Raw genomic sequence first — 22,847 nt, 5'->3', positions numbered from 1 at the left:
ACAAAATGTCAGACATGACTGAACGACTTTCACTTTACTTCACCTCAGAGGAAATTAGGAAATTAAACAAGGCACCCATTTAGAGAACCTGGATCCTTAAATTTACTTAAAAAATAGCCATGTAGTGACAGATGGAAAAGGAGTATTGCCATAATGTTTTGTTTCGCTTTTTTTTTTTTTTGGCTTATTTTATTTTTGCTTTTTACAATTAAAAGGTTTTGGGTACTAATATAACTCATGACATGACACATGACGAAAAGACAAATGACACATGTGACGTGTGACACGCAAAAAGACACGGGACAAAAACATGCAAGATCTTTATAAATCCCTCAAACCTTTTTAAGCTGAAAAATTAAGGTTTTAGAGACTTCCCTGGTGGCCCAGTGATTTATGTTCACTGCAGGGTGAAAAAGTGAAAGTGAAGTCGCTCCATCTTGTCCGACTCTTTGCAACCCCATGGACTGTACCCTTCCAGGCTCCTCTGTCCATGGGATTTTCCAGGCAATAGCACTGAAGTGGATTGCCATTTCCTTCTCTAGGGGATCTTCCCAACCCAGGGATTGAACCCTGGTCTCCTGCATTGTAGACAGATGCTTTACCGTCTGAGCCACCAGGGAAGTCCCTGCAGAGGGTGTGGGTTTAATTCCTGGTCAGAGAACTAAGATCCTGCAGGCCGTGCGGTGCAAAAAATAATAATAATAATAAAGTTTTTAAATGGTGGGACATTATACAATGGACTAACCCTCAGCAACAAAAAGGAATAAATTCTTGATAAGCACAGTTACATGGTTAAAGCAAATGCATTATGCCAAGTGAAAGGAGCCAGATTCAAAAGGCTGAAGACTTATCTGGCTGGCCTGATGAGCTTTGCTGAACTTGACCAAGTGTGGAGGCTGTACCTGATCCTCTCTCTGGTGAAAGGGATGGTCTCATTGTCTTTCTTCCAGTAGAACACGGGCGGAGGCATGCCTATCACCCGGCACTCCAGTCTCACGGGGTGGCCTTCTGGAACACCACTGTTCTGCAGCTTCTCCAGGATTACAGGTGCCCTCTTCACTTCTTTGGCTGAATGAGAGAAGAGCCATGCTAGTTTGAATAGTAAGTGCCTTGGGCTCCATGCCTCAAATACAGGACAGTTCTGGAATCTGAGTGAGCACCCCCACTTCTCTCTTCTTTAGAACACTTCTCAAGCTTCTTAGTGAAGATCACTGCCTTGATAAAAGCTCCAAAAATGATTTTAAAAAGAAATGAGAAAACTGCTTCTACCTATCTTAAAAAAATTTTTTTTTAAATTTTATTTTTTCTGCCTATCTTTTGAGAGACAATGGTCAAGGATTTGGGTAATACACGTGGGAGGCAAATGGTAGGTGTGGAATTAAGGGAGTTTCTTTTATTGCTCAGCAGTAAACTCTGAGAAATGATATATTTTATGTACTAAATATATTTTGTTTTCTTTTTTAGAGGAGGTTATTTTGTAGAAGGTATATTTTCCCTCAATTTTTTACCTTGAGAAATTTTATTGCTCCATAAAAATCAAAAGAAGTATACTATTAAAAAAAACACACCACAAATTATGTTTCGTAAGGAGGCATTTTTTTTTTCCCCCAGCAGAATCAGTTAAGACAAAGACACCTCCTATCTCAGGGTTCCAGCAGCCATACTTTAGCAAAACAGTGGGAAAAAAGTAAAAGCTGCAACCAGTGTATCCTCGCAGAATGTGCTTTTCCTACTCTGTTGGGAGAGGGGATTAAGAGTGGGAAAAAAAGAAAATAATATAGAAGAAACAGCTAGGAAACAGCCTAGAGAGAAGGTTAACATTCGGATGCCGTCCTGATTTCTTTTAGGGGCCATGCAAGGGAGCTAGCAAGAGAAAGTTCAATGGAAGAATTCATTCATTCTGAAAGCTAATTCTAGGGGCTGGCACCTCCCAGGGGATGATGACTGTAGACATTAGTGTTTGTTGACAGCATCTTGTAAGGTAAGGATTCATTTGTTTAGTTATTGATTGAATGCCTTCCATGTTCCAGGCACTGAGTCAGACATCAGAGATGCACAGAAGAACAAGCTTCTGTGGCCTCAGAGGCTCATAGTCTCTTCAGGGAGGCAAAGAGAAAATAGTTACACAGAAGCCATGAGCGCTGTAAGAGTCTCTCCTTTACTGAGTGCTATGGACATAGAGGAGGAGGTGCCTGGTGGGTCCGCAGTACCTTTGTGGTAGCATGTGAAATAAGTCTTAGAGAATGAGTAGGAGGTTGCTAGTCAAAGAAGGGCATTCCATGTAAAGGGACCATTAATGCAAAGGCATAGAAGCTTGGGGTAGGCGGAGACCCTGGAGTGATGAACTGTAAGGGAAGTGACTGAAGTTCAGTTCAGTTCGGTCACTCAGTCGTGTTCAACTCTCTGCGACCCCATGAATCACAGCACGCCAGGCCTCCCTGTCCATCACCAACTCCCGGAGTGATAGTCAATTAGTAATTAATTGATTGGTTACTTATTACAATGACTATCATTTATTGCAAGCATGATATACACAAGGTACCGCATTATGTTTTTAGCTTACTGATATGTTTTTGAGAGCAATGTAGGAAACATGGCCCTTACTACAGAGAAGGGGAAACTGAGGTGAGGCTCGGTGGGGCAAAGGACAAAGGAATTACATCAGGGGCTCTGCATATTTGGGCAGTATCTTTGGAGGGAGTCATGTTTAGAGGTCCCAGCAGCAAACCTTACCTACTACAGTGAGCTCCAAGCTAAAGGAATTCTGCCCAGTTTTGTTGGTAGCAACGCAGGTGTAGGTCCCCGCATCGCGTTGAGTGAGCGGGTCAATGAGCAGAGAGTGGACTCCGGTCTCCCTGACCAGCATCTTGTGGGAGGTGTCGGGGAGGACAGGCTGGCCATTGAGCAGCCACGTCAGCTCCGGGGGCGGTAAGCCACTCACCTAATAAACAAGAGGACAGCTGAGGCAAATGACAGACTGATGACAGGCAGGTTTGTTTGGTGGCTGACTTCTTCATCCTAATCTGGCACCACATAGATAGCGAGGGAATGCCAGTGGTGAGAAGCCTCTCCATGAGGGCATCAGCACAAGAGGGATCTTGATGGATGGGCTTGAGAATGTAAACTGTATAGTATTTGGACCCCAGTTTGGGTAATGATTATATACTAGATTAAAATGGATAAGAATTAAAAAGTTAAATAGATAAAATAGGCCTGTAGTGTCAGTTTCAGAGATAATATATTGCTTACATACCTAACGACCAAGAGGTAGCCAAGAAAGGGGCAGACGTTAAACCAGTGTTCTCAAAGCTGGCTGTGTGTCATAATCACATGGGAATATTTGAAAATCCTGATGCCCATTTACTATATTAAATCAGAATCTTTGGGGGGTGGACCCAGGATGGGTTTCTTTTAGGACTTAGGGTGGAAGAAATTAATAGTCCATCCCAAATATTATTTAGGTAACTAATTTGAGGGCATGATCCACCTAGAGGAGTGGATTCTATAAATATTTAACCTTAAACCTTTACTAATTTGCATCTTAATCTCCGTAGCATTCTGCAGTGTTAGGGCAGAAGAACTTAAGTTTCTGTTCATACTGAGAACTATCTATGCTGTTCAACTGAACCTAGTTTCCAGTGGAAAAGTTAGAATATATTATAGACTAGTTAAGGGTGGTGGATGTTAGCTAGTATTAGAAACCAGCTTCTGTTTTCATAAACTGCTTTGGAGCCAGTGACTATAATTTTTCAAAGGCTGTACCTCATAGCAATTCATTTCAAGGATGTAAAAATCATCGTTATGTCTTTATGGTAATAAAGACTTTTCAAGTACCATACGGAAGATGTTTGAACTACATCACCTCTTTGGTTGTCTTTTACAAACATAAAGTTAACTTGATACAATAGATACTTTCATCTGGTATTAAATGCTCCAAAAGAACCTTATGGGTGGAAAAAAGTGGTCTCTTTCTCTCTCTGTTCCTCAGTCCCCTTTCACCAAAAAAAAAAAAAAAGCCCCCCAAACCAACTATAAAACAAATACAAACAAAAATAGGTGCAAATAGGTACAAATAAATACAAAATCTGAACAGGTCTGGCGCCAAAAATGGTGCTAGAGGCTACCTTACAGTCCAGGCGACAGAGGCGCCCCTCGTGAGCCACCATATCCCCAGGAGCCTGCAGGAAATGAGGTCTGAAAAAGCGTTCCTGTAGGGGTTCTTTGTCTTTTTCTTGCACTCGGGACCTTCCTCTAAAACAGCAAGCATATTCAGGCATTAAACAGTAGAAACCAATTCATAAACATATGACAATATAGGCATTTAGACGTGGCTATAGGGCTTGGAGAAAGATTTCTTTTAGGGGATGTGGGTAAGGGTTGCTGGACCATAAAGAAATAATAAGTAATAGTGTGGAGCTGATGTGAAAAAAGAAAGTATTAAGTATCTCACCATTGTAGGATTATCTTGTGAGATCTGTGATTAAATAAGCAGGCTTTAGCTTTTTTCTCTGTGAAGTCATTCTGGGTTTCTGGGTTAAGTGACTCAGCTCCCCTTGCCTTGGGTTTGGCCAGTTGTTCAAAAGTTTCAAAATAAACAAATAAATCAGTATTCAATCTGAACCTCAAATGAGAGCCAAAAGAGAAGTCCTGTTTATTACTCAGATCAAGGCAGCTGCAGTCCCTGTGTCTCTGAGTAATAAAATGTAACCTGGCTTATAAATTCTGCCAGACCATTAAAGATGATCATGAACCTAAATTGATTAAGACTGACCAACAGTAACAGTTGTTCTTGAAGCAGGGGAAAAAAAAAAAAACTGAAGAAGAAGGTATAGTTGTAACGTTAGGGAAATACTGTGTCTGAAACGTAGGTCACTATTTTTGTTCCTTTGGTAAGTCTAATTTAATTCATCTATGTCAGCAACTATGAAATGCTTTGCTAAGACTTTGTGGCACCATACGACTCAAGAGAAAGCCAAGCTCTCTCTTCTCAACATTAATAAAGTCAGAGAGGAGGAAAGTTAGTTTGCTATGTTGGAGACAATTGTTATGTTGGAGATAATGACAACAAAAATATTTTATTAGCATACATATACTCATGAACAGTTTCCGTTTTTTAAGGAAAAGGTAACTTAGTTCAGTCTGATTTATATATTATATGCACAGGTGCTAGGGATGGTTACAAATTTTGAACGTTAAAAATGTGCTGTGAACCAATACTTCTCAAATTTAATACACTTGTGAATCACCTGGGGATCTGAGTAAAATTTACATTCTGATCAGTAGGTCTGGGTGGGGCTTGGAATTCTGCATTTGCAACAAGCTCCCAAGTGATGCCAATATTTCAGGTGGAGGACTACACTTCAGGTGACAGTTTATAGGCCCAATACTTCAGTGCTCATTGCAGCAGGCGGATGCTTGGGAGGGGCTGGAGAAGTGAGGTTCTTACTGTTTTTACCTGTGAGACTGACCAGCTGTTAGTCGACTTCGGATGGGCAAACCTTGTACCATCAAGTGGCCAGAACAACTGATTCTCCCCTGAGAAACAGAAAAGGAAAGAGATTAAAATAAAAAGAACTCCCTACTTTTTCAATATATATACATTTTTCTGGACCAAAGTGTTATTAGCTTTTGGCTATTATGAGTTTTTTGGAGGGGGGATAAAAACAATATAACTCTTTAAATTGCTGTTAACATTTCAGGGAAAAGGATTTTTAAGAATATTGTGATGCCTTTCATTTTTAAGCTGAAAATGAACAGACACAAATGTAAAAAAAATTGAGTTCTTAATGCAGTTAATATTATTTGCAGGCACATGCAGAGATCATGGCCAAGTATTTTTATGCTTTCCTCAATAGAGATTATCTTCAAAACATTTTAATAGGAGTTGGTGAGAGTAGAAATTATAGTTCTGTACCTTCTATTGTCATAGTAGTTGGAAATATTTATTCTGCCATAATTTTTTCAGTTTTATACTTATTTATTTATTGGAGTATAATTGCTTTACAATGTTGTGTTATTTTCTGCTATATAACAATGTGAATCAGCTATATGTATACATATTCTGCCATGTTTTTAAGGGGGATTTTAAGTCCTGATCTTTTCAGAAAAAGAAAGTGAAATATTATGACTTTCCAACTTTTACCAAAAAAAGAACAAATTTTATGAGTGAGGGCTATTCACAAGTAATTTGCTTATTCTCTAAAGAACTAAAAATAGCAAATCATTCTTTGATAGATTGATTTGTTGACTCTTCAAGAGAGTCAATGAGTTGATAAACACAAGACTTATTCTGGAGGTCTGAGGCATATAGTTAGTGAATAGATAGTACTAATGCCCTTTGACAAAGGCTGAGGCGTGGCGTGACCCATCCATGGCTGACTAGTCTTGTAAGTCGTGATCCTGTGCTCTAGTTACACAGTCTCAGTGCCCCTGCTTCATTTTCCTCAGCAATCCTTAGTAACCTGCACTTCTCAAGGTTTATTCACAATGATATCAACTGCTCCTTCCTCAGAATGCAGCCCAGCGTGGAACCCTGTGTCTCCACCTGGGGGTTGGCTGCCATGATGGTATAGTTGCCGTCGTCGTCACCGGTGGTGGAGTCAATGTGCAGAGAACATGTCCCGTCTCCTTCCCGCTTCATTTTGAAGTGCTCATTTCTCTTTGAAATCTGCTTCCCGTCTTTGAACCAGTAAACCTGAAATGAACAATAGACAAGGAGAATATGCACAGTTTTGTACATCTTTAGAGGATCGTGATATCAGGAGTAGGGTACGGCCTGGATGGACTGCCATCTCTACAACTAGTAACCCATCCTTTACATAACAGAGAAAAATTATCAGACGTATTATAGTGACAGTATAATATGCTTCTCCACTTGTACATATAGAATATTTAAGTTAAAAGTTACAAATAATTTAGGATGGAGAGAAATATTTTGATTATTTTTATTGTACTTTATAATTAAAAAGCCACCCTAAGGGCCAGGTGGGTCTTCAGAGGCAAAATAATGAAAACTGGGATAGCTTGAAACTTTTCCTGCTAGAAGTCCTAGATCTCAGGGCCTGGAACAGCTGACCTTACTTGAATGGATAGTATAGTGTGTTATACCAAGTGGAATGAGGGCAGGATTCACTTGCTGAATTCCTCATCTGACTAAAATTTAAGTCTACATAGTTTTCATGTTAAGTTCTACATGTATCAAGGGGAATCTCTGAAAGACAGGTGAGTTAAAGTACGGTAGCAGCTGACCTTCTCTGCATTTCCTGGTTACCAAACCATACATGCTAACACCATGTTAATATTTGTGAAAGTAGAGTGAAGAGATTCCCTGCTGTAGACATACCGGGTGTAAATCCTCTCTCAGCTGACTGCCAGAAAATCTGGTGACTCATAAGATTTTTCACCAGCCAGTGATAATGATATGACATTTTCTGCATTTACCAACCTAATAGTAATGATACAAATATAGCTCGCTTTGTACAACAGGTTGGCTGTGGATATTCAGTAGATGTTAAATAGAAAAAAAAGTATCAGATTGGTGAATCTGATGGTTGAGAGGATCAATAACCCCAAAGAGAGGATCATGACTAAGAAAATTTATTTTCAACTTTTACAAAAATTTTCCAACATGCCCATAAGTAATCTGATTTGTTTTCTGCCTATTTAATGATTCTATTCCTGATTGTATCTTTTTAGTCAGATTATCTGGCCTTTGTTAATTTTCTGGTATTGGTTTGTATTCTCTGTACAGATATTTCACTAGAGTCTGATAAGGCTTTCTTGAGGGCACTGAGTCTACAGATTTGCACTGTTGGTTGATTGACTGGCTGTTCATCTTCCCCTACCTTTGGGACAGGTATCCCAACAATTTTGCAGGTGAATGTCACTGGAGAGCCTTCGGTGACCCGGAAGTGCTTGAGTCTTTTGTCAAAGATGGGAGCTATACACTTGCCCGTGGGGATCTCATCATGTTGGATTTCATCGTCTGATTCATCAACAGGGGTGCGTTCCAAGCGAAACTCTATTTCATTCATCAGCCTCTGCTCAAAGCTTGAAATTTTGTACTCCTGTCAAAATGGCAAACATGTTTTAATGTCAGTTTCTGTGGGTGAGGAAGAACGTGTTCATCAGTATAATTTGAGGATGAAACTTTTTAAGATTCAAATGTTAGGTTCATATCATGGAACCTCCATAAACCAGGCATGTTCCATTTCCACTTCCTCATGATGGAGCACTGAAGGAGATTTGGGTCTCTACTGCAATCACAAAATGTCCTGATTCCTCACCTTCATCATGGAGTCCCAGTAGAGTCTTGTAGGGAATGGAATGAAGATGGAATGTAATTTCCATAGCTACTAAAAGTGTCCATCTTGATATATAGAACTGTCTATATGGTGTTTTGGCAAAATTATTCTGAACTGCATTCCAGTACTTGCCTGCATCACCAACTTCCTGTCTCTACTGGGTTTTGCCATCAGAAAACTTATCTTCATAAATCTCCATTGACCCCATGCTTGCCTTCACAGTATCTCTGCAGCCCTCACAACAAAACTATTTGAGATAATTTTCTCTCTTATAGCCTCATTCCCTTGTCACCTTTTCTTTCACTAACACACTCCAGTTAAGTTTGTGTTCTCACAGATCTCCTGAGATTGCTACTGTCAGGGTCTTCTTATGTGCCAAATCCAGTTGTCACTTATCTGTTCTTGCCTTACCTGACTTCTAAGCAGCATTAACATAGATGGCTACTTTCTCCATTAAAAAAAAATTATTTATTTGACTGTGCCTGATCTTAGTTGCAGCAGGCAGGATCTTTGATCGTCATTGTGGTATGTGGGAGCTAGTTCCTTGACTAGGGATCAAACCCGGCCCCCTGCATTGGGAACAAGAAGTCTTAACCTCTGGACTACCAAAGAAGTCCTTACTTTCTCCTTTTTAAAACATTTTGTTGTTGTTGTTGATTTCCATGACACTGTATTGGTTTTCCTTCCCTTTCTCTAGCTGTTCCTTATCAGTTTCCTTTGCTAGCTCTTCCTTCTCTGTCCTAGATTGTCTCATCCAGTCTCACAGCTTCACCTGCCTTCTGTGTGCTGATGACTCCAAATCCATGTCTCTCAGTCTGGTCTCTCTGCAGAACTCATATACCCAATGATCTACTCTATATCATGAAAGTCATAAATTTATTATTTATTCTACCACCAATTTATTCTATGTCGTGGCTTGGGTACCTCATGGACACTTCAAACGTAGCCTGGTTCAAATGATACATACTTGATTTCTGTTCCCCAGAGAATATACTCCTACCCTGCTCATTCCCATTTTAGGAACCGGCACTACTATTCATCCACTTGGTTAAGTAGTTAAACTGGTGTTTCTCACATTAGATATGGTGAAAACCAAATTTTAAAAATTGGTATTTTTCAACCTGTTCTTCTTGTAAAATAAAAATGAATTACTAGAAAAGTGAAATATTAAAAGAATGCAAGATTATGTTTGATAGACATAAAATTTCTCTGTCAAATGCTATAGAAATTTCTTAGTGGTTACTTTCAATTTCCATAGTTATCTCAAGGTGGAGAGATGACAGTTTGCAAATTGGCATAGGTTTCAGACCATGCTTTGAGTGCACCAAGTTAACTTAAATCTAGAACTTATCCTGGATTCCTGTCATTCCCTCTCCTGCCCTGTTCTATCAAGCTTAAATGTCACCTCCGTAAAACAGCCTTCCCAGGCATTTCATCTAAAGTAGCTCCCTATTGTAATTCTCTGCAGAGCATTTCTTGCTATCCAGTATTATTCTTTTTTAAGAAACTTTTGAAATATTTATTTTTATTTATTGATTTGGCTGTACCAGGTCTTAATTGTGGCACGTGGGTTCTAGTTCCCTGACCAGGGATCAGAACCTGGGCCCCCTGCGTTGGGATCATAGCATCTTAGTCACTGGACCACCAGGGAAGTCCCTCCAGTATTATTCTCGCTCGTTTGTTTATTGGTTAAATGATTGAAAATCTCTAAGCAGAATTCTTGTTTATCTTGCTTCCCCCGATGTCAATGGTACGTATAATAGTGAGTGCCTGTCTCGTGGCAGGTGCTCCTTGAGTACCCAAAGAATGGAAGAATACGTGAATGACACGGAGGCTCTCATTTGCTCCTGCACTACTGTATCTTTGAGGAATCCACAGCCAGGTACCTGGGGTGAGGGTGAGACCTTTGGTTACACTTGCGACCCTAGTTAATCATAATTTTATGATTTAGGTAGGTTCCGTGCAGATGATACCAGGATGCCCCTGAAGTGGATGTGGGAGCACCAGGCTGATTGGCATCTGCCCCCATTCATAGGCAGAATAATTGAGTTCAGGACTCGTGAGATGTACTCTCAAGCTATTAAATCACATCACTCATGTCTTCTAGTTATTGTTTTATATATATCACTGCCTGAATTTGTGTAGAATTGGCACTTAGGAAACACAGAAACCAAATGTTTCTTGGTTTTAATTTCTCAGAACCAATTTTAAATCTTTCTTCTCAGCCTCATCTTAGACTGGGTAAACAAAATAAATCTATAGCAGCTCTTTCAGAGTAGAAAAAAATTATGACTCTCCAGTTAAGTGTATTCATTTTTCATCAGATAACTCAAACCAATTAAAGTAAAAGATTGTTCACTTCTAATTTGAAATCTAATTTAGTTTAAAAGTATTATGACTATTTTCTGCATTTTGGGAGTTTTATTTTAAGTTAATACTTAAAACTTCCAGCTATCCAGCTGTTTAGTTTGAACTATATGAAATTGCCATTTTTTGAGGATTAAAAGTTTTAGAATATCAGCAATTTCAAATTATTCTCCCTAATACTATACAATGAGCATATTTTCCATAAATACCTTAACTAATCTTACAAATTTGAAATATTTCCTATTCTTGACAATTTAAAAATCCCACGAGGAGTACATTTTTCATCTTTGTTGAATTGCATTCATGCTCCTAAATAGGCATTATTTTTCCTTTTAACAGATATGTTTATTCTTTGGATGCTTAGGAATAAAACCAGTGAGTTATTTTATTCCCTTACTATGTGAGGTTGGTACTAAGTTGCCTTATTATTTTGAAAATAACAGTCAAATGAATGATTCTCATAGTTTGCTAACCTCACATGAGATCCTGGAGTTCAGGATAAGCCAGGCTTTTTGTGAGGGTGGCAAGAGGTCCTAGGTTCTATGGCAGCTCATCTTGTTTTGTTTAAGTCCCCAGATTCCCAATCCATTCCATACCACCTGTAGCCACTATTTTAGTGGAGTCCTTGATCCAAACTAAAGAACCTTCTCTGCAGCTTCTCCTACCACATGATGAGTGAGGGCTGGTCAGTTCCTGGCTTTCTATATTGAAAGTATGAATTAATTTTTCCAAACAAGTATTATTGTGCATGGTGGTAAGTTATGATTATGTGTATACTTCAGGAACAAATAGGTGATAGATAAGGCTTTGAGTACTTGCCTGAGAATATAAAAACTGCATTGTCTCCATGCATTCCAATCTTTAGGAACTTGATTTATATCAAATTGGGACCTGATTTTATGGAATTTTTAATGTTTGAATTGATTTAACCAAAGGAACCATGGAAGCAACATAATGAAAATATGCACATTTTGTTTTGCTATAAAAGTACACTTATTGGTTATATATTTACTATTTTACCAGTACTACAAATTGGGAGGTAATGAAAACAGAACACTCAGTGAGTTATCTAAAATATACTGTTTGTTACTTTGTACTGAGGATACAGTTGTAACCAGATCTTAACTGTAAGTTTCTACTGAGGTCACAGAAATTTCAAAGCAGGTCTTCAAGGACAGATTAGATAACTGAGATTCTTCATCAGAGATACAAAACAGTCAGAAAGGAGAAGATCCAGTGAGATGACTTTGGAGAGAGCTAATAACATATTTGTCTCATACCTCCAGTCCCAGAGTACCTGCGTTTCACCTCCAGGCTATTGAGGAAGATTAAATAGACTCATTTGTAGCACTTACTGTTCCTCCAGTGGGTTGGTATCTGACTCCTGCCTAAGGAATCTAGAGTGAGAAACAAGGTGGGTTATTGGTGGGCAAGTGATGGCTGCTTTCAGTGGCCCATACTCCTGCATGGTGTCAGGTCAGAGGACCTGTGATGATTCCTGTCATGCACATGTGGACCACATATGAGAGAAAGCCAGCATGGGGTCAGCTTTTGTCCCTGTGGCTGGGAAAGGAAGAAGTCAGGAACAGCAGTTAGTGAAATGGGGGATGGAGGGAGCGAAAAAGAGAGAAGTTGGCCATACTTCCTTCCTGGTTTTAGATGTCCCATTTGTAGGGGGTCTCTGGGTGTGAGGTGTTTGTGTGTGGGGTCTTATTCTTGAATAAGGATTAGGGTGTTAGTTACTACAGGAATTGGACATTGCATGGTTTTGGATCAAGCTTGTATTTTGCAACAAAGAAAACATAGAACCTTACGTGAACTAAAAGTGGTCAAAATAGTTTTGAGATTACCTCATATTTGAGGTTGTCAGGAGCAGGAGAAGGATTAGCCCCACTGAATAAATTTAAAAGGAGAAAGGGAGAAAAAATAAAATTGCATTTAAGATACAATTGTTTAAGGTACCAGGTATATGATGTAATGTATGAGTCACAGATGCACAACCAAATAAGAATACTATAGGTCAAGGCATGTCTATGAAGGAGTTCATAAAATATTTGGGGAGTTGATCCTTAGGAAAAAGGAAATTATGCAACTGTGTGGCAGGAGTATGTAGCCTGTTTCTGCAGCAGCATATCTTTACAACTGGGCTGTTTACAAAGATGCATGCCATGTCCAAAGCAGGAATTAGTGTAGGGTTTTTATTTGAGGAGGGGAGGGGTGCTTTGCTCCTGAGAGTTGGTTATCCCAGGAATAACTACTCCTGTTATACATAAATCAAGGTTGTCATTCCAAATTGTGACCAATGAGATTCAGGTTTTCTAAGGACATTTGCAAAGAAGCAATATGTTTAAGTTAAATTTGAATGTGCTTTCTGCACTGTTCTGCACAAAGGTTGTACTACTGACGCCGTGTGGGTGGCCGTGCACTTTGAATTTCCAGGACTGGATTTGTGCTTTGTTCTCCATTTTCCCTTGCCTTGTCCCCTTTGTGAGTAGAAGCAGGAGTTTCTGTGAAGTCTGCTTGTAGGTGATGGCTGTGCTCAAAGGAGAGAATATTTTTCTGTGTAAATCTGGTCTGTGTGGCCAGCAAGTCAATGACATATGGCCCATCCTTTCCAGGCTTACATTAAAGACCTGAAGTGAAAATGAATTGCACAGAATTTCAGTTGCTCTATGAAAGAAAATGAAAAGCCAAAATATTACTTCAGAAGAATATGCCACTTGAAAATATAGGTGTGTATGTGTTTTTTTGTCTTTAAAGATAATCCTCTTAAGGCTGATAGTTTGACAACTTAGGCATTTGGTTTCTGGGACACATCTGCAGAAATTTCCTTCAAATTGTCAGAGTGGTGGAGAGTACTTTCCTTCTGCTGAGAACCACAGTGTCATGACATACTCTAATCAGATATGTCATTGCCAAGGTTCCGGATTTCCAAAACATGGGGCATGATCTGACTCTCAGTGCCCTGAGCTGGGTTCTGAGTCTGGGCTTCAGGGCAAATAATCAAGTAGGATCAAACCAGCTGGAAGAGCGTGCTCAAAGGGCTCCCAACCAGCTCTGGGTACAGTGTGTGCTAAAGCAAGTTGTATGCGTTAGAGAAGGTATTCTCCTTTGTTCCTGGGATAGCCCACAGTATGGGCAGCAGATCAAAGATTCCTAGATAAACTTTAGCATACACAGAGGATGTCTTCTTTTACCATGTATCTAATACTGCATGCCACCTTCAATAGAAATAACCAGGCTTCATAGCCCCCCGCCCTGTCCTTACTGCTAGAGTCTTAGAATACTATAATAGGCACTGGTGGTACAGCATTCTATAAAACAGACTCTACTGTGGAGGAGGTAGACCTCCTTTTAAAGTATTTAAAAATACTTGTCTTTAAGAATAAATAATCACTAAATGATTCACAGATTTACCCTTAAAGCTTCAGTTAATGCCAGAGCTTTGCTTAATTTTGCTATTTTTTAAAGTTTTCATCTCTTTAGTCAGTTGATTCGGAGAAGGCAATGGCAACCCACTGCAGTACTCTTGCCTGGAAAATCCCATGGACGGAGGAGCCTGGTAGGCTGCAGTCTGTAGGCTGCCATCCATGGAGTCACTAAGAGTCAGACATGACTGAGCGACTTCACTTTCACTTTTCACTTTCATGCATTGGAGAAGGAAATGGCAACCCACTCCAGTGTTCTTGCCTGAGAATACCAGGGACGGGGGAGCCTGGTGGGCTGCCGTCTATGGGGTCACACAGAGTCGGATACGACTGAAGCGACTTAGCAGCAGCAGCAGCAGCAGTCAGTTGATTAAAAGATTATTATACTGGTAGATAGTATCTATAATTAGGTATAATCAGAATCCCTGTAGTCAAGTGAGATATTTTCTATAGAGATGCAACAAATCCAAAATTTTCTCCTTGGTCAAAAGTTTCATTATCCTATCTGAAACTAATATAAATCCCAGAGTTGTGACTTAATTCAACAGATATTCCCTGGGCACCTACTCTGGGCCAGACACAGCAGGGGTGCAGCAATGAGCAAGACCCTCCTCCACTGACTCCAGCTCTCAGGGAGCTTGTGACTAGTACATCCTGGGTGGACCCACAGCAGATGACATGGGGACACTTCACTGTTCCATCACTCAGGGTCCTACCATGCCCGTGGTGAAAAATGTAAGGCCAGTGACACATGGTACTCTTATTAGAGAAGAAATAGATGGCAAGATTATTTGTGCTCAAGGGAGAATTTTCATAAAGAATTCATGGTAAGAGATGAAGAGGTAAGATTTAAATAGAAGAAATGACTAAGGAGTTTAGAGAAGAAGGAGATTAGAGGAAAAAAAAGGCAGAGCAAGAATTAGGTACTTATATTGTTTCCTCTTTGTCATAGAGGGGCGTATCTGGGAGCCACACTTTTAAAAGTTTTCATTTAAAAAATGGGAGGGAGGGTCAGAATAAGGAGATGGGGAGGTTTCCAGAGAAATGAGGTCAAGGATGAAAGTTGAAATAAGACATTAAATGTCCAAAGCTAATGTGGGAGTAAAAAACTAGATCAGCTATATTCCCATGTACCTAGAATGCAGGTATAGACAGTTGTCAATACTCATGTTTTTTATGATTCTTTTCCACTTTTTCTAAACAAATTTTCTTCTTAACTTCATCAGTGGGCCACAGCACATTTAGACAGTTCTTCATGACTTTTTCACTATTGTTTCCCAAGACAGCAGTGGACAAAACAGTATTGTAATATGGCCTCAAAACTTCCTCAGATCAACATCTACCAACCTAATGCAAGCATTCCATCTCAGATAATAGCTCCTTAGTTTCCTGAATTGCATTATGTAGCTTGGCTTTCATTTCATTTCACTGGCACAGAATGCTGTGTAAGATCAATTCTGTCACCCCACTCCAGTACTCTTGCCTGGAAACTCCCATGGACAGAGGAGCCTGGTAGGCTACAGTCCATGGGGTCACTAAGAGTCCGACACGACTGAGTGACTTCACTTTCACTTTTCACTTTCACGCACTGGAGAAGGAAATGGCAACCCACTCCAGTGTTCTTGCCTGGAGAATCCCAGGGACGGCGGAGCCCGATGGGCTGCCGTCTATGGGGTCGCACAGAGTCGGACACGACTGAAGCGACTTAGCAGCAGCAGCAGCAGCAGCAGCAACTCTAAGAATAATAATAGTCAGAAGAACACAGACATGTGTCACAGTTTTCAGATGGGGAGGCTTGAGATACTTTTTGAGACTCCAAGTTCCTGCTGTTAGGCTTGAATTTAATTCATGATGGAGTTTTAATAGAGTTCTACTGGATTTATAGCACTCTACTCATGGAAATTCATGTTTACATGTACTCACAGTTCAGATAAGAGAAAAACCCTATTTTCCCTTGAGTTGGGCAGTGGACTAGCATGAATCTCCCTACAGAGTAACCATAAAGGTACAACCAGACAGACCCTGTGCTGACTTGGTATCATTTTTACAGGGTTCTAATCGCTCCCTGTCTGAGCTGTAAAAGACAGTCTGAACACAACTCTGATTTCAGTGATACTTAGAAGGATTAACAACCACAACTGTGATGACAGTATTATAGGAAAACCGATCTGTGCTAGACAGAGCAATGTTTATGGGGTTTGGAGGTAATTGTCGTAAAACTGCAAAAGACTGCAGAGGTTCAGGGAAAATGTGTGAGTGTCTTGGAAACCAGGCCTCTGGTTCCTGTTCTACCACTGACCTGACAGTTTGACAGCTGTGCCTCAGTTTCTCTATCTAGAAGATGGAAGAGAAGAATAGTTGCCTTGGTATTTGCCTCCCAGGTATGTATGAATTTGATGAAAGGATATATGAAAAGTGTACTCGATTATGGCAAGCTTAAATATTTCCGATTGCTTCAAGTCAATACTTTAAAGTCAATTTTAAAAAACATTTTTAAGCATTACTTTGAGCATTTTAAAAAAGATATTACTTAATGTGAACCATTTTTAAAATCTTTATTGAATTTGTTGCAATATTGGCTGTTTCATGCCTTGGTTTCTTGGCCCTGAGGCATGTGAATCTCCCCTACCAGGGACTGAACCCACACCCCTTGCATTGGAAGGCAAAGTCTTAACCATTGGACCACCAGGGAAGTTCCAGTTTTGAGTACTGTAAACACTATATACAAAAGAATCCACTCAGTAAGAATTTCCCAACATATAATACACTAGTAAAATACTGTATATCAGTGGCTCCACTGGAAGTACGATTTAAAAACATGAAGGAAAGCAGCATATGGTCAGGGGAGTGTGGAAACTTGTTTCCAGGGTCACTTATATCACAGACTGCACAATATTTGACATATAGTTTTCACTCAGTCCCTACCTGAGGAAATAAACCAAGAGTTAAATTATTAAAATATATATCTGCATTTAAAAAATAACCACCGTACAGAAAGCAAAAATAAATGGCTCAGGACTTCCCTGGTGATCCATAGTTTAAACTCCATGCTTCTACTACAGAGGGCATGGATTTGATCCTTGATCAGGGAACTAAGATCCTGCATGCTATGTGGCACAGATGAAAAAGAAAAACTAGCTCAAATAAAATAGTGTTTCTTTCATATAATGCTTGCATATGACTTTCCTTTTTCTCTTTCAGTGTAAACACTTACTAAAAAGCAGGGGGTTGTACAGGTTGAACCACAGGATACTGGCTAATGGCTGTTTCACACACTTTAACGTAATGTAAAGATTGAGAAGAACTGGTGAGCAATCCCCAGGCACATTAGGGTTGAAGGAATCGTATAAAAGACAGCTTGGAACTCCAGAGTTCCTTCAAGTCCAGATCACCTCAAGGCTCAGATATTGAAATGTCTCAAAGGTGTGATGGTGTTTGCCAGTACTGAGCAGAGGATTGCTGGAATGGAAGGCAGACTGTCTAGTCCCTCTCCTTAACCTACTCTATTCTAGGTAAACACATGTAAACAAGTAAACTGAAGTAGCTATCAGGCTAATCAAGAACTGTGGATCCATGTGGACAAGTTTCCTGCGCAAACCATGGTCAGTCTGTACTCTGCCTTCCAAAGCGGCAATGTCAGTTTCATTGAGGTCCGCTTACCTAAGGACTGAATTAAGCAAACTTACATTCCTTACAATGAAATTCGAATAAGTCATCTGAACCCAACAGTCTTACCTGCTGGTTTGATCTGACATCACTGAAATTCATCTTTTTTCCCAAGTCTAGAATCACCGCATTCTTAGTTTCACGGATGTAATCATCACTCACTGGGTGGGAAGACTTTGTATTTTTCTTCATTAGTCCCTGGGATGGCCTGTAAAATTAATTCACCCCTAAGTCACTCATGAAAAGCCCTGGTCAGGGTACAAAGGCCTAGGAATCAGAGTGGTTGGAATGACAACCATACACCAGGAGTCCTCAAGCACTTACGTAGAGCATCTTGTGTGCAAAAGTTGAGCACTGAGCAAAGAATCTGTGTATAGAGGTGTTTTCAGTATTTAAATTATAAAAATATATTTAAAATGCGTGCATGCTAAGTCACTTCAGGCATGTCTGATTCTTTATGACCCCATAGACTGTAGCCCGCCAGGCTCTTCTGTCCATGGGATTCTCCGGGCAGGAATACTGGAGTGGGTTGCTATGCCCTCTTCCAGGGGATCTTCCTAACCCAGGGATCAAACCTGGGTCTCCTGCATTCAGGTGGATTCTTTACCATCTGAGCACCAGGGAAAAGATAGTGATAATATAGGATAAGTGATAATGATAACTGAGAGGCCTATCCTAGACTAAGCTATTCTTATGCAGACCCCTTCTTAAACGACATCTTTTACATCAAGAAACCTCACTGAGGGACTTCCCTGGTGGTCCACTTGTTAAGACTTACTCTTCCAATGCAGGAGGTGGGGGTTCAATCCCTGGTCAGAGAGCTAAGATCCCACATGCCTTTTGGCCAAAAACCCAAAACATCAAATAGAAGCAATGTTGTGACAAATTCAGTAAAGACTCAAATCTCGAGATACTTACATGGATGGTGCGCTTTTAGGCAGCCCCATGGCATTGGTGGGTGGGATGGCAGGGAGAGAAGGCAGAACGGAGCTGAGGAAAGCCACTGGGTTCTGAATCCGGCTGGTGGGAGAGACAGGAGCTGGGGACACACAGCGGGGCTGAAACTGGTTTCCGCTGGAGATGGAAAAGGTGAGTGGCAGTTGCACTGGCTCTGTTGGACCTGGAGTAGGGAGTGGCTCGTTTTGGATGGAGGCCCCTCCTAGAGATTTGGTTTGAGCCGAGGGGTGAGTAACTAAGAGGCTTTCTTTGCTCACTGTCCTCTGCATGGCTTGAGGAGTGCTGCTCAGGGTGAACACTGGAGAGCTGGAAGGGGACACGGAGGCCGCAGTGGTACTTGTAGAGGGGAAGAAGTGCTTTGGCCGGGCCAAGCTGAATGTCTGTGATGGCGGGGCCTTCGCGTGCTTGCTGGACACTGTCACTGCTGGAAGAGTAGTGGAGTTCAAAACACTCATGTTGAAAGGAAACTCCTTAGGAGATGAAGGAGATGGGTTTTGCAACTGATGCTGTTCCAGTAAAACTTGGTTGTGAAGCTGTTGTAGCTGACTGGAGTCGCTGCACACAAAACAAGAGTAGGGGAGAGAAGAGAAACTGTCACCATCGCCTCACCCGTCAGAAAGTGCCCAGCCAGGCTCTTCATCGTTCGGTTGGTCAAAAAGTTCTTTCAGAAATCAGAATGAACTTTTTGGTCAACTCAGTATCTGCTAAAAACGCACAGCCAGAGTGGCCAGCAATCAGCCAATCAGTGTCTTGTGAGTTCTCTCCTTCTTTCCAGATCTGTTTGATTGCCAGGAAGAAGGGAAAGGCCACCACAATGCACAACTCCATGAGGCATCGTTTATTGACATTTTGTCCTTTGTGTTGTGACCTTGGAGTTAGGCAATGCAGCAGCCCCATTTTAGAATGTTTATAAATTAGGAAGAAGAAATAGAAACAATGGTCCTCTTGTTGGGAGTGCTCAAAGTTCTGAGATGAGTAGATAGTATCTGGGTTGGGGTAGGCCATAAAATTAAAAGACGCTCCTTGGAAGAAAAGTTATGACCAACCTAGACAGCATATTAAAAAGCAGAGACATTACTTTGCCAACAAAGGTCCATCTAGTCAAAGCTATGCTTTTTCCAGTAGTCATGTATGGATGTGAGAGCTGGACTACAAAGAAAGCTGAGCACTGAAGAATTGATGCTTCTGAACTGTGATGCTGGAGAAGACTCTTGAGAGTTCCTTGGACTGCAAGGAGATCCAACCAGTCCATCCTAAAGGAAATCAGTCCTGAATGTTCATTGGAGGGACTGAGGCTGAAGCTGAAACTCCAATACTTTGGCCACCTGATGGGAAGAACTGACTCATTTGAAAAGACCCTGATGCTGGGAAAGATTGAAGGCGGAAGGAGAAGGGGATGACAGAGGATGAGATGGCTGGATGACATCACCGACCCGATGGACCTGAATTTGAGTAAATTCTGGGAGTTGGTGATGGACTGGGAGGCCTGGTGTGCTGCAGTCCATGGGGTTGCAAAGAGTCAGACACGACTGAGTGACTGAACTGAACTGAACTAGGGTTAGGGTTAGGGTTGGGCTTCTGGACAGAAGGTGTTGAACTAAACACCGATGTTAGTTACTAACACTAAAGAGGGCTGAATTCCCCCCAAAGTGTGCTAGATTCATCACTCTGCTTCATTTTAGAGCAAACCTTAGCAAAGCGGCTGGATATGTCTTGGTGTTTCTCATCCTTTTCCAACAACAAAGCATTATAGGTAAGGTAACCATATGTTTCAATGCATTCTAGACCATCCTCCTTTATGCCTGTTTTCCTGCCATAATTACTGCTGGTGCTCTTTCGCTCTCAAAAATGTCATGGTTTCAGTGCTAGATTATATGGTCACCATAATTATAAATGTTGCCTTAGACTTGGCTTGTGCCTAAAAAAAGGAAGATGATCAAGCTGGGAGCACTTTCTCTATTTAAAGGAATCTGACTCACAGAATCGTTGTATGATTTGCCTTAAGTCCCGCAGTCTAATACTTTCTCTTAAAATAGTTAATCATTTTTTAATAAAGAAAATGGAAAATGTCTAAATACTATACATGCATCAAATTGTCAGGGCTGTCAAGTTTTGCTGTTTAGGAGACTCTCCTCTTGAGTAAATAACCGTAGGAGGAGCCACAAGTGAGGCCACAGTGCTTCAACCACCATGGGTTTATGGTCTCTGAAAGTATGCCTGGAACATAGAAGATGGTCTGCTGAACATGAGATCTATTAAAAATGAAAGGTTCTACATTTTCATACCATCGGGAAAGTTAGCACCAACAATACCAAGTCAGGGGCTTATCTGGAGGCTCAGTGGTAAAGAATCCTCCTGCTGATGCAGGAGACATGGATTCGATCTCTGATCTGGGAGGATTCCATATGCTGTGGGGCAACTAAACTCGTGGGCAGCAACTACTGAGCCTGTGCTGTGGACCCCGGGGCCACAGCTGCTGCAGCCTGCGTGTCCCAGAGCAGGTGCTCTGCAACAACAACAAAAGCCCCACCCCAGCCCTCCTGCAGTGAGAAGCCTGCGCAGGGCAGCTAGAGAAGAGCCTGCACGCCAGCAGAGACCCAGTACAAAAAAAATAATAAGTAAAACTCTATATATTTTTAAAAAGATCGACTCAGAAGGTTCTCCAAACCTTGACTTTAAAAAATCCTTGGAGTTTAAGGCCTTTTCCCTTCCCTTCGTTGACATATCTGATATACAATATATGGAAAAGTAACTTCACAAAGTAAAGACCAATCTCTACTTTCATTAAAGTACTTTCTCCTGTCAAATGCTACATACTGTATGATCCTTTGTTAAACTATGAAAACTCTCGTCTTGGATTAAACTAAGAATTTAGAAGTACTAGCCCTACTTGGCAGAGTAAGTTTCTTCCCCCCTTTTAGAAGTAAGTATTTAAGCTGAGAGAATAAAGTAAAGTTAATTAAACCTTTTCATTTTATTTAGCAAACAAGAGAAGTAGAAATATCTTTCTTAGATATCCTTAGAAAAATATACACAATTAACATTATTTCTGCTTGTGTTAAACCTTCCCAATGGCATAAAAATATAAGACCTTTACAATTTTAGTGGATCTCATATTTGGCAGGTCCCATTCTGTGAATGCTATAGCATAAAGACAATGTTGTGTGACTTTTAGGACAGGTTTGTATTGTATTCTTGAGTACATTTTAATCTGATGATGATGCAGAAATATTTTCTTGTGGTTTGGAAGTAGAAAAAGTAGTATATGAAAACTAAGTGATCTTAGAAAGCTAGGGATGAAAAAAGGGGGCCAGGAAGTCACTTGATATTGATTGATTCTGATTTTCTTTTAGTTCCCATTGAATGAAAACCGAGAACTAGCTTTTAACTTTGTCAGACTTTAAATAGCATCTTGGCCCTTATAATTTAATGCAGTATATTGGAGGGTCACAAACTTTAAACATAATGATATATGAGATTCAGCATCAAATTGTTTTGATTATCTAAGATTCTGGAAGAATTTTTTTTTTTTTTAAGCTTAGCACTCATGTATTTATTTTGCCAGACATTTTTTTCTGAGCTTCCTAGTAGCCTATGCAAAAAGGGAAACACAATAAGTTATAGTTACAGTGTCCATAAGATACAAGCAAGTCAACTGTTTAGAGAGGCAACTCTGCAGCTATTCTAATAAAGAGATATTTATTTTCTGGACCCTAAAAGGAAACATTATAGGTGAAAAGTGACAAGCCAATACCACCACCATACTCAATCCAATGGTGCTGCTGCTGCTGCTAAGTCACTTCAGTTGTGTCAGACTCTGTGTGACCCCATAGACGGCAGCCCACCAGGCTCGCTTGTCCCTGGGATTCTCCAGGCAAGAATACTGGAGTGGGTTGCCATTTCCTTCTCCAGTGCATCAAAGTGAAAAGTGAAAGTGAAGTCGCTCAATCATGTCCGACTCTTAGCGACCTCAAGGACTGCAGCCTACCAGGCTCCTCCGTCCATGGGATTTTCCAGGCAAGAGTACTGGAGTGGGGTGCCAGTGCCTTCTCCATGGAAGAATTCTGAGAATAATGTGTCTCTTTGATTGATAGGCCTCCCCGATGGCTCAAATGATAAAGAATCT

The 22,847-nt window shown here is 40.6% G+C and overlaps 1 protein-coding gene across 4 annotated transcripts in view; it reads right to left on the bottom strand.

Moving 5' to 3' along the window:
* MYPN (myopalladin) overlaps positions 1–22,847 on the bottom strand; it is an 87,974-nt gene that overhangs the window by 6,000 nt on the left and 59,127 nt on the right. For all 4 annotated transcript variants that reach the window (XM_042240770.2, XM_012105168.5, XM_060406836.1 and 1 more), the window contains 8 exons: positions 18,683–19,276; positions 17,834–17,972; positions 7,845–8,066; positions 6,545–6,694; positions 5,456–5,535; positions 4,125–4,251; positions 2,734–2,941; positions 903–1,068 (listed from right to left, as the gene is read on the bottom strand). In XM_042240770.2, the coding sequence (XP_042096704.1) occupies positions 903–1,068; positions 2,734–2,941; positions 4,125–4,251; positions 5,456–5,535; positions 6,545–6,694; positions 7,845–8,066; positions 17,834–17,972; positions 18,683–19,276 (1,686 nt within the window). The remainder of the gene's footprint in view (positions 1–902; positions 1,069–2,733; positions 2,942–4,124; positions 4,252–5,455; positions 5,536–6,544; positions 6,695–7,844; positions 8,067–17,833; positions 17,973–18,682; positions 19,277–22,847) is intronic.

The sequence above is a fragment of the Ovis aries genome, chromosome 25 (genome assembly GCF_016772045.2).
Source record: "Ovis aries strain OAR_USU_Benz2616 breed Rambouillet chromosome 25, ARS-UI_Ramb_v3.0, whole genome shotgun sequence".
In the NCBI taxonomy this organism is placed as follows: Eukaryota; Metazoa; Chordata; class Mammalia; order Artiodactyla; family Bovidae; genus Ovis; species Ovis aries.
The sequence above is the reverse complement of the archived record's forward strand: the minus strand, read 5'-3'. Positions and strand labels throughout refer to the sequence as shown.